We start from the raw sequence: 12,254 nt of genomic DNA, 5'->3' as shown, positions 1-12,254 counted from the left end.
TCCCCCTTCCAAAACTATTGGCTGCCCCAACCTGCAACCTATTCTTGACAGTCCGCTCAGCTAAGGGAGGGACATATCTGCCAATTTTAGTTTCTCGGGTTCCCCTCCCCCAATCTTGAGGGCAGTTCGCCACAATTCGACATCAATATGCAATTTTAAAAATAATTCTCATGAATTATTCCTTCTTACTTCCTCTAATATACACTTTTTTGCAATGCATTTTTTGCCTAACAGAAAGTATTTTGTTATATGTTGTTTTCATGAATAAATGTATCCTGATGCACACTTTATCCCACCATATGAATTTCTGGACATATTGCTTGGATGGAGAACTGCAAATTTTGAAGGATGACTGTGTTTCAGTTTGCGTATAGTTTTGGAAAATGCCTGAACCAAGTAGAATAGGTCTGATCAGAACACACAGAACATTGCTATTAGAATTGCAGGATTTTAGGTATATCATTCAGTCTTCTCTTTGGGAACATGTAGCAATCTTAAAGAACATGGAGATCAGTGAGGGGCCCAGTAAATCTGGGGCCAAGGGTCAGGTATGAATGAATGAATGAATGAATGAGAAGCATAAACAGCTTCCTCACCAGGGTCTAGCAGCATGGCCTGTTAATGAGGTTCGAAGGTCAGAGGAAAGAACCCCAGCTTTCAGCCTGATGAATGGTAGACATTAATATTGTGTTTTAATGCTGCAACCCGCCCCCAGCCCCCGGGATGACAAGCAGGTAAACAACAACAGATGGGCATATATATTTCCATGTGCCCCTCTGCTTGCTCTTACATCCATCAAAAGAGGCAGGCGAGTAACTCTCTGCATGGGGTTGATAAGGAAAGAGATCAAGGGGAGGCTGCCACACTCTGGTTTCTGCTCAATGTGTTTCAGGGTCTCTTTAAAGGCAGGATTCGTGGTTCTGCAACGGAACAGAAAACACCACTTTAGCTTCTTGTGATCAAGGCAATGCATGCTTTTTACACTTTAAATGGATAACCTGAATACACACACACAAGGTCACCTCCTGGTGCAAGAAAGAGTAGAGTATCAAACTGGGAGTTTCCATGAATTCAGCTGCTACCTACCTTGGATTAAGGGTTGAATCCAAATTAGTCCTGCTCAGAGCTGACCTACCAAAGTCAATGGGCATGACTAACTTAGGGTCATTAATTTCAGTGGGTCTATTCAGAGTAGGATTAAGTTGGCATTCAGTAGCAGTTACTTAGAATCACACGAAAGCTCATACCAAGAACTAACTTAGTTGGTCTTTAAGGTGCTACTGGAAGGGGAAAAATTTTTTGTTTTGTTTTGACTATGGCAGACCAACACGGCTACCTATCTGTAACTAGAATCATACAGTTATAGAGCTGCCAGTCATGTTTGTGTTATTATTCCCATTATTATTTGCAGATGGGGGAGACTGAAGGCTAAGGCCACTTGGGTTCATAGCAGGGGCAAGATTCTAAGTCTCTACACCAAGCCACATGGGTTGGACTTTAATACACCAAAGCTTATAAATAATCTTTTAAGTTTGGGGGCGGAAGATGACTGCAGTCACTTACAACAGCTTCTGAAGGGTCCTCTGTTGGTAGACTTCATTCGAACAATAGATGACGTATGGATTAAAATTATTAGTCGCGTGCGTCTCTACGATGTCGCTGATGTCCGGGATCAGGACGTTCTCCTGATGCCTTTTCTCCAAGTCCTCAAAAAAGCTAGAGGTACAATAAATAAGAGGGAGGTTGAGAAACTGAGTTTCATGGTCAGCCTCCTCTGCACATGTTTCAGCTTGTCAATATCCTCCTTAAACTGTGGTGCCCAGAACAGTTAAGCAGATCCAAAGGTGAACAGTCCAAGGATCTCAGGAGGAATCCTCACAACCACCTTGCCAGGTAGGTCAAAAAAGGTCAGTGGCCAGCTCAAGGTCACCCAGTGTTGCTTTCCAGCTGAGCAGGGATATGAATTTTGTTGTCACCAAGTCCAACACTCTTAACTCAGGGATGGGGAGCCTATTATAACTGTTACACTACACAGGCAGCTGCCTGAGGCTTGAGATTTACCTCTTGCTGGCAGCCAGGATATCCCCAATGTTGGAGAAGAGGTGGTGGTGATCCGTCTGATTCATGGTGTCCTTCAGTGCCTCCGACTTCATGAAGTGGTTCACCAGGATCTCCAGGCTGCGCATGTAGGAATACTCAGAGGTAATGATCTCAAAGATCGCCTGCAGGGGAAAAAAGGATGGAGAGACAGAAAGGTGAACATGAGTGGACAGCCCTTTTAAGCTGACCGTTGATCATAGCTGATCATGGAACTGTAGAGGTGGAAGGGATCCCCAGGGTCATCTAGTCCAACCCCTTACAATGCAGGAATCTTTTGCCCAATGTGTAAGTCAGACCCACAACATTGAGGTTAAGAGTCTTATGCTCTTCCAACTGAGCTGTTCATCCAGCTATGTGGCAGGGGTGCGTTTTCAGATGCTGGCAAGTGAAATGTTGGTCTGCAGCCACCAACATCGGCACCATTAATGGTGCCATCTGGATAGAACTGTGGGCAAAAATCTGGGGCTCTCCAGAATGATGAGGCAGATCCCCTCCCCCCAAAAAAATCCAGCAACCCACTTTATTGATCTGACATTTATTGTTTATGTTCTGGCAATGCATTCTATGTCAGGCTGCCTTTGAATCATAGAATCATAGAGTTGGAAGAGACCACAAGGGCCATCGAGTCCAACCCCCTGCCAAGCAGGAAACACCATCAGAGCACTCCTGACATATGGTTGTCAAGCCTCTGCTTAAAGACCTCCAAAGAAGGAGACTCCACCACACTCCTTGGCAGCAAATTCCACTGTCGAACAGCTCTTACTGTCAGGAAGTTCTTCCTAATGTTTAGGTGGAATCGATGTGAAGATGATTTGGAAACCACAGTTAATACACGATTCAGCAGCCAAATTGTTGGCTAGGCAGCATAGTCAGAACACATAACACTGATTTTGGCATGACTGCATTTGTTTCCTGGCTCTGTTCAAAAATCATAGTTTTGACCTATAAAGCCTGATGTGGTTCAGGACCTCAAGGACTGCTTCCTGCCACCTGAACTGAGCCAGACCCAGTGATCATAATCTGAGGCTCTTCTTCTCAAGTGCCCCTCCTCCACGGGAGGTTCAGAGGGTGGCAACACAAGATTGGGACTTTTCGGTGGTGGCCCCTTCCACTTGTGGAATCCTCTCCCCCCAGGGAGGCACACCTGGAGCCATCTCTGGTCAATTTTCAGGTGCTCGGCACAGACTCTTCTCTTTACATGACATTAGTGGGGTGGGGGCTGCAAGTCCTGATCTGTTTTGTCTGTATTTTTAAATCTCCACAGCATGTTCTTATTGGTTTTAATGTCAGCTGCTTATGGTCCCTCCTTGAGAAAAGTGACTAACAAATAAAAGAGAAAGGGAAAAGAAGAGAAGTCCTCTATAAGACTATTAAGCGAAGGAATTCCTTGCTTAAGGAATAAAGAGAGACACAGCAGCTTGAAAAGAACTCATTGTTTGGGAGAATTCACAAGACATTCAAAACCATGCCACTTCTCCAATTTCCACAGCATTTTGCGCAACATACTGTACTTTTCCATGTATAAGACGAGATTTTCTTCCTTAAAAATTGTATTAAAAATTGGGGGTCGTGTTATACACAGATAGTGCATTGTGGGGACGTATGATTGGTTGCTGCCATGAGCCAGAGATAGTCAGTGGCTATTTGGCATGTTATTTGGCCAGGGAGTGAATTTTGACAATTTCCCCTTAAAAAAAAAGCTCAACAACTCTGGGCAATCTCCCCCCATTTTATTAATTTGGAGTCCCCCAAAATAGGGGGCGTCTCATACACGGAAAAATACGGTACTCTTCTAGCACCAAGCAGGAACCTTGTTTGAGCCTCCTGGCTTCCCTTACCTCCTGCCGTTTGCGCTCTTCCGGGGATATCTGCTCCAGGATTCCGGCTTCCTGCACCTGCAGAAGACAAATGCTGAGCGACCTGCAGACTCATTGAGAGTTTTCAGACATCCCTTCTGTGGAACCACATGACCAAGGACCCCACAGGTGGCGATGGGGGTGCAAGAAGGGCACTTTTTTAAAAAAAGCAAGTCACATAGAATTCAAAGAGGTTTCCTCCCCGGTTAAGTGGTTATAGGATTACAGGGTGCCCATTTTTATGTTAAGAACTCATCATCATGATGATGATGAAGAAGATGAATCCATCTTTTGTTTTTAGAACATGGAAAAGAAGTTACAGGAATGAAACTACGAAGTATTTCCCATGAAGACAAAACAAATCTGCCCCTCTTCACTGCCACTACATATTGTTCCAGAGCTAAGTCACTCACACTGAACAAGCCAGATTGAGTTCCCCATTATTTTTATTTATTTATATAACAATCAAAAATCTCTAACCCAGGGGTGGGGAACATAAGGCTTAGGGGCTGAATGTGGCCCTCTAGGCAGCTCCGTCCGGCTCTTGGAACTCCCCAGGCCACACCCCTAGTTGGCCTTGCTTCACCCTCTCCTTAGGTGTTTTTGCCTGGCTGGAATGTGCCCTTGAACTCTGATCATGCCTCTTGCTTAGCTAGATGGAGGAGGGAGACTGATTGTGTGTAGAAATCAGCCTACTGTACAAAGGTAAAATTTGCATCGGTTGCTCCTCCCACTTTAGCCTCTGGCCCCACCCACCATATGGCCCTCAGGACATTGTTCAGAAGGCTATGTGGCCCTCAGGCTGAAAAAGCTCCCCCTACTTTTACTGGTTCACATAAAACAATGCAACGTATTCCTTCCAAAATGCCAATCATATCAAATGTTAAAAACAAGCCAACATAGAATATAATCAAAATACAAATAAAATCAGAAAAGTTAAAACATATGTAATCAAAGTACATGTTAGAGATATGCATGCCTGGGGAGGCTAGAAAGGGTTTGGTAGGTGCAGAAAACAATGCAGTCTAATAACAATGGGCAGGGAGTCCTGGTGCCACACTAATGGGTCGATTCCTTGCAAATGCAGAACAACCATTACGTGGCGCTTGTACAGTTACTAGGGAGCTCCTTGCTCAGGGAGTTTCCACTCTCACCTGCAACACCCCCAGACAAAGCTTGAAAGGAAAAGGGGGAAAAAAACAGAGCTGCGTTTCAGCAAACTCCATTAATCCTGCCAGGTGAAGCAGATGAACTTTGGAACCATCTCAGGAGGAAATGTTTAGTTGTTTTTTTTTTATAAAAAAAGTGGAGGAGGACAATACCAGGTCAGATAAGAAAAGGCAGGTGAGCCTCAGGGGCAAAGCCACTCCTTCGAGTCACATCATCCCAACTGAATGTTGCACCATCCATTTCTCTATCTGCTGCAGGGGAACTTCTACAGAGTCCCACAGTAGCCAAAACACACATGTTGGGAAGGGTGCGGGAGACAGGTGTGCAAATATTGACTGAAGCAGAAGAAATCCACCTGAAGTACATTACTGGAACACAGGACGCTCCCTAATCCAGAGTTAGAACACTGCCGTTTCTCTCCAGGATTTCAGGCAGGGATCTCAGCCAACCTGACCTGGAGATGCTGGGGACTGAACCTGGGACCTCCTGCATACCACTAAATTATGACTCCTGCTGGTCCACTTCTGAGAATTCAGTGTTGGTGTGTACAGCAGTGTGTACAGTGTTGGTGTGCTCAGCAGTCTGCGGCTTGAGCACATATAGTTCCCACCTCAAACTGCCCATGTGCCGAGGCCATCAGTCAAGGAAGGGGGCAAACCAGCAAGAGGGTCTTTCCCAGTTGTAGTACTCTCTCCTCAACAAGTCTTGCCTGGCATCCACACTGTTATATTTTCAGTATTAGGGAAGGATCCCAGAGACCCACTGTCAGAAAGAACTCATTTGAGGGAGAGGCAACTCATATATGAACCTGTCTGGTCCCCCTACATCGTTGGCACCACATTTATATTCAGTGGGCTATGTTGCAAAGGTCCGTATACTTAAAGCTATGGTTTTCCCAGTAGTGGTGTATGAAAGTGAGAGCTGGACCACAAAGAAGGCTGATCACCGAATAATTGATGCTTTTGAATTATGGTGCTGGAGGAGACTCTTGAGAGTCCCATGGACTACAAGAAGATCAAACGTATCCATTCTTAAGGAAATCAACTCTGAGTGCTCACTAGAAGACAGATCCTGAAGCTGAGGCTCTAATACTTTGGCCACCTCATGAGAAGAGAAGACTCCCTGGAAAAGACCCTGATGCTGGGAAAGACTGAGGGCACAAGGAGAAGGGGACGACAGAGGACGAGATGGTTGGACAGTGTTCTCGAAGCTACCAGCATGAGTTTGACCAAACTGCGGGAGGCAGTGGAAGACAGGAGTGCCTGGCGTGCTCTGGTCCATGGGGCCACGAAGAATTGGACATGACTAAATGACTAAACAACAACAATGTTGCAAAACAGCTCTGCGGAAGCTAGGAAAGTTGAGGGCTAATAAATGCAAACAAGTTCAGAGCTTCACCGACCAGTGGTGCGAAAAGTATTTCTATAAGGTAGCTCCATAGGTACCCAAAATGAAATAGAAGAAACTGACTGTCCTTCAAAAACAGAAGGACCCATCTTGTGGACCACAGACCACAGATGGGTGGGACCAGCGGCCTTTCCATCACCTGATGTCACTGGTATATCATGTGCCCATGTACAAAATCGTCAATGATCAGCTAGTGCATTTCATCCTTGCTGTGCCTTTACCTGCTCCACAGGTGTCATCATCATACGTGGCATCATGTGCAGGACAAGTGGGTATGTTCTGGCCAAAATGGAGCAACTGGGAAGGCCTACTGGGCCTGATTCAAGGAAGTTCCCAGCTGCTGTTCTAAAAGACGGGATCCCTCACCCTCTAGCGATCTCCCATTCCTACCTCTGGCAGCTGGCTCCAGGTCATGTGAGCAGGCCGGTAGTTCTTCACCACAATGGTGGAGGAATCTGTGGCAGGGGGTTCCTCAGGGATGGTTTCCACCTCTAGGAGGTCGTCATCTGACTCGTGGCTGATGGAGTTGAGACCTTTCTCGCGAATCTCTTGATACAGGCGGGGATCTGGGATAGAGAAGTGGGGCGGATCAGCGATGCTGAGAAACCTCAGGTAACTCTTTGCTCCCCAGAGACACACATTTTCCCAACCTATGTGCTAACGCTATGGAAGCGCATTACCAATACGAATCTTACATACCAGGAGTGGATGATGTGGGGCTCTCTAGATGTTCCTCAACAACATCTCCCACCATCTCTGACCAGGGGCTGATGGGAGCTGGGAGTCTCAAAACACCTGTGTGTTTCACAGTACACTGGCTGCCCCTGCTATGCAGTAATAGTGAACACGTTCTTCTGCATTGATATCTTTTATGAAGCAAGCATCAGAAGGATTTGGAGAAGACAAGGTTTGCTCAAGTATATTAAACAATATATTTTAGGGGGAAGAAAACTTTCAAGGAGAATCCAAGTCTCAGCTATGCAGGCAGAAGGTCCCAGGTTCCATCCGCAGTATCTCTGGGCAGGTCTGGGGATGTCCCTTGCATAAAACCCCAAAGAGCTGCTGCCAGTCAATGTAACTAATCCTGAGCTGGATGGAACAGGGGTCTGAATCAGGAAAATGCAGCTACCCATGTTAACAAGCTAAAGGGGTGTGTGAGAGAGAGAGAGCGAGAAAGAGCAAAAATAGCCCAAACGACACTTGAGAATGGACCCTGGAAGGCTGCCTGACTGAATGGGGGGATGGAATGGAGTATCCTGGAAGAGGGTTCAACTGCCTGGCACCCTTAACACAATCACTCCACACTGCAACATTTTGTTGCAGCTTCCACTTGTAATTCCCATCAAGAACTCACATATACCAACGCATCGTGAGTCCTAAGCAGCAGAAAACAACTACCCGAGCGAGGGTGTTGCAGACAACAAAGTTTTACTCAGGGTAGACCTGTTGAATTTAATGGACCCAAGTTAGCAATTCATTTCAGCAGTCCATTCATTTCAATCAGTTTACTCTGAGTAGGGGGCTAGCACAAGACACAGCCCTGAGGATCCCTAGCTGAACTGATGTAAGAGTAGCCAGGTTGCTACTCCCTGTCGCCAAAAATTTGGACACCTTGGGTTGACCGCCTGTATGAAACTGCTCCCATAGGAACAAAGTCTTATTTTAAGACGTCCTGTTGTGGAATGGATGCAAAGGGAAGATTCCCAGGATCAATCCAAAGTCTGACTAGGGTTGCCCTGGAATATCCTGGTCCATCTACTCACCATCTTTGAAGGAACCTCCATGCCGATTCATACGCTTCCGACCAAAGGTTCTCTGTCAAACAGAGAGAGAAAATGAGGGTGGGAGGCAATCATAAGCAGCTACACAGACATTCCATTTTTTAAAAAAATCATATTGCTGACAGTGGTGGCTGGTGCCCATTTGTACTGGTGGGCTGGAAGGCAGGGAGACTAACAGCAGGTGGCGCTAGAGCCAATAACAGGCAGGCCCAGAGCCAATGACATGTGGAGCCAACTAATTCTAGTTTTGTTTCCATCCTCTTCCTCCCTCCTGAGAGAGAGAGAGGAAACAAGCCTACTGTATTATTGATTATTATTATTATTAGTTTATTCAATTCATAGGTAAAGGTAAAGGGACCCCTGACCATTAGGTCCAGTCGTGACCGACTCTGGGGTTGCGCGCTCATCTCGCTCTATAGGCCGAGGGAGCCGGCATTTGTCCACAGACAGCTTCCGGGGAATGTGGCCAGCATGACTAAGCCGCTTCTGGCGAACCAGAGCAGCGCATGGAAACGCCATTTACCTTCCCGCCGGAGCGGTACCTATTTATCTACTTGCACTTTGACGTGCTTTCAAACTGCTAGGTTGGCAGGAGCAGGGACCGAGCAATGGGAGCTCACCCCGTCGCAGGGATTCGAACCGCGACCTTCTGATCAGCAAATCCTAGGCTCTGTGGTTTAACCCACAGCGCCACCCGCATCCCTTATTCAATTTATATACCACCCTTTACCAAAAGATCCCAGGGTAAAGAGGAATGTTTTTGCCTGGTGCTTAAAGACATGCAATGATGGTGCCAGATGAGCCTCTCTGGGGAGAGCGCTCCACAGTACAAAGGTAAAGTCTACTCTCACCCCACCCACCATTTCCATAAGGCCCCCAGAAGGCTACCTGGGAGGGAATGCGGCCCTCAATCTGAAAAAAAAAGTTTTCTGCCCTGAAGCACTATGAAATACTAGACATTAGCAATGATTGAACCTTGCCAATCATCATTCAACGTTATTGAGCAGAGGTTGGAAGTCCACCAGCCACGTATGATCTTGTTGAGATTCCTGCATTGCACGGGGTTGGACTAGATGACCCTCGGTCCCAACTCTACAGTTCTGTGATCTTGCTCCGTTTGTTTGAACAACTCTTGCTTGTTCAGGACTCCCAGAAGTCTGAACAAGCAACTGAGAGCCAAGCTCCTTCGTAGATTCAGCTGCTGTTGAATTCCCCCCACGTGTTTCTCCACCCCACGGCCGGCTCAGACCTATGTACAAATAACGTCCTAAGAGGATCATCCGGATTTGAGCCGAGGAAAACAATTGCCAGCCAGAGAGTTATGTTGCAACAGCAGTTACATACGCGGTCAAATTTGCAGCCCCAGTTTGAAAACAAAAACAACCACCCAGAAAACGAGGCGTTTCTCTGGATAAATACCGGGCGGCGTTTTACAATCCAAGAAGAAGGCGCAGAGTCCAGAGTGGAAAGGGGCCTGTGACAATTAACATCACAAAGGTTTGGGTTCAACATTAAGGAGTTTCTAGCCTAGGCTTGCAGCCTAATAGAGGTGGAACATAGGAAGCTGCTGTAGGCAGAGTCAGACCACTGGCCCAGTTCTGCCAGCCCTGCCTGACAGCAGCTGTCCAGTATTTCAGAAAGGGAGCCTTTCCCAGCCCTTCCTAGAGACGCTGGGGACTGAATTTGGGATATTCTGCATGCAAGAAACATGCTCTACCACCGCAATACAGCCCCTTCCCTAAATATACAGGAAGCCACATTATATAGAGTCAAATCTTTGGTCCCATCTAGGTCTGGTTTGTGAACACCAGTGTTTCCCAAAGCTGGATCTCCAGCTGGTTTTGGACTACAATTCCCATCACCCCTAACTACTGGTTCTGCTAGCTGGGGATGATGGGAGTTGTAGTCCAAAAACAGCTGGAGACCCAACTTTGGGAGAGACTGGTGTACACTGACCGGGAACAGCTCCCCAAGATTTCAGCCGAGACTCTCTCCAAATCCTACTTAGGGATTCCAGGGATTGAACTAGGGATCTTCTGCATGCAAAGCAGGCGATCTACCGTTAATGCATCAGCCCCGCCCCCAAAAGGGGCGGGAAAACATAATAATAATAAATAATACATTTTTATTTATACCCCGCCCTTCCCGGCTCAGAAAACTGGGCTCAGGGTAGCTAACAACAAATTTAAAACATTTAATTGATGCAACAAAAGCCAGCATAAAATACAGTATAAAATGTGAATAACAATAAATTCAGAATTGAAAAATCAATTTAGGGGGAAACCCAACCAATAAACATTAGATGATCACCAGGGCTAGCTGGCTAAATTAGTCCTATTTTGGCTAGCGAGGAGACCAGGGGAGAATTAGCTGTGGGATCCCAGAGCAGGTAATCTTCATAAAAAGGGGAAGGGGAGGGAAGGAAGGGGAATAAAACATCAGGCTAAGTTCAAATTGAAAGGCAGGCAGAATAGCTCTGTCTTACAGGCCCTGCAGAAGGAAGGAAGTTAAATCCGGCAGGGCCCTGGTCTCATGGGACAAGTCAGAGCCATTACTGAGAAGGCCCTGGCCCTGGTGACTTCCTTAGGGCCTGGGACCTCTAAACTATGATTATTCATGGACCTTAAGGTCCTCTGCGGGGCATACCAGGAGAGGCGGTCCCGTAAATACGAGGGCTCTAAGACATGACACTCATTTGCACATGCTAATATGTGCGTGCATGAAATTGTACAGTTGTAGATGCAATGTATATGCAAGTACAGAGATAGTTCCTATAACTGAAATAGAAATACAATACATCTCACCCGAGTGGGAAAGAAGAGGCTGACCCCAGAGCCTGATCAATCTGGGTGCTAACCGTAGATAGGCAGAACTGAGGCCCCTCCTGCTCTCCCTTCTTGGGGTTCTTTTGTCCAAAGAGGTGACTAGTTTAAAGACAGAAAGAGGGCGGTCCCCTTTAAAGTAGACCATTTGGCCACCCAAAGCTGAATATGGGGATTAGACAAATGCATGGAGGACAAAGGTTATATCAATGGCAGCTAATCCTGATAGCTTTGTGCTTCCGAATACCAGGTGCTGGGAACTGTAGGAGATGAGACCAACTGCTTGTGGGATTCCCATCGTGGGTTATCTGGTTGGCCGCTGTCAAATGAGATGGGCCGCTGGCTTGACGCAGCAAACTCTTCTTATGTTCTTAATTTTCAGAAGTCACTGGAGTGGTCAAATGCAGCAGGCCCAGAACGTACATGCAATTCACTTGCGCGGTCGCAGCCTCGCACACTTCATCCATCCATCAATACAAAGAGGGTGAGAGAAGGGGCGGGGACAATAAGAAATGTCTATGCAAGATCTCACAAGAGTCTCCACAACCCTCGTGCAACCCTCCCAGAGGCCAGGAAGCAACGCTCACTCTGGGCAGGTAGGGATGGTCATGTTTTGGAAGGAGCGGCAGTTCCACGGGGGTCTTCCCGTTTTATAAGATCTTGCTTTTGTGTGTAGACACCCTGCCCCCTGAATGTAACATCCATGTAAGTTGCGGGCCTACTGTAAAATTCTTGTTATTCAAAAAAAGGGGGGAGTGTGATTAGGTGGATGGGCAGCTTTCCTTCCCTCTCTCCTCCCCAAACCCAAACAGAAAACCAATTCATGAAGCTTTGTGCCATTGCATACAGGTGTGCTGAACACCTGGGCACAAAATTCCTGTTTGTTTTCTACATAGCTGTGTGAAGCAAAATGCCAAGAGCAGACTCCCTAAGTGTCCCTATTTTCCAGCGACAGCCCTGGATTTACAGAAGCCATCGGAAGTTTTCTCATTTGATCACAGAATGTCCCACTTTTTTCTTAGGACATGCCTATTTTCATCAGAAAAATGTTGGCGGGTACGGTAGGATGTCCCTATTTTCATAGGAGAAATGCTGGAGGGTATGGAGTTATCCAAACC

The 12,254-nt window shown here is 46.6% G+C and overlaps 1 protein-coding gene across 1 annotated transcript in view; it reads right to left on the bottom strand.

Annotated features, from left to right (window-relative positions):
* The window catches only part of ARHGEF16 (Rho guanine nucleotide exchange factor 16), a 37,278-nt gene that overhangs the window by 14,291 nt on the left and 10,733 nt on the right, over nucleotides 1–12,254 (bottom strand). The window contains exons 3-8 of the mRNA XM_083628682.1: nucleotides 8,297–8,348; nucleotides 6,924–7,099; nucleotides 3,939–3,995; nucleotides 2,062–2,222; nucleotides 1,564–1,716; nucleotides 791–920 (exon numbers count right to left, since the gene is read on the bottom strand). Coding sequence (XP_083484808.1) covers nucleotides 791–920; nucleotides 1,564–1,716; nucleotides 2,062–2,222; nucleotides 3,939–3,995; nucleotides 6,924–7,099; nucleotides 8,297–8,348 — 729 coding nt within the window. The remainder of the gene's footprint in view (nucleotides 1–790; nucleotides 921–1,563; nucleotides 1,717–2,061; nucleotides 2,223–3,938; nucleotides 3,996–6,923; nucleotides 7,100–8,296; nucleotides 8,349–12,254) is intronic.

The sequence above is a fragment of the Podarcis filfolensis genome, assembly GCF_964270895.1.
Source record: "Podarcis filfolensis genome assembly, chromosome: 8".
Taxonomy (NCBI): domain Eukaryota; kingdom Metazoa; phylum Chordata; class Lepidosauria; order Squamata; family Lacertidae; genus Podarcis; species Podarcis filfolensis.
Note: the sequence above shows the minus strand (reverse complement) of the source record. Positions and strands in the feature narration are given on the sequence as shown.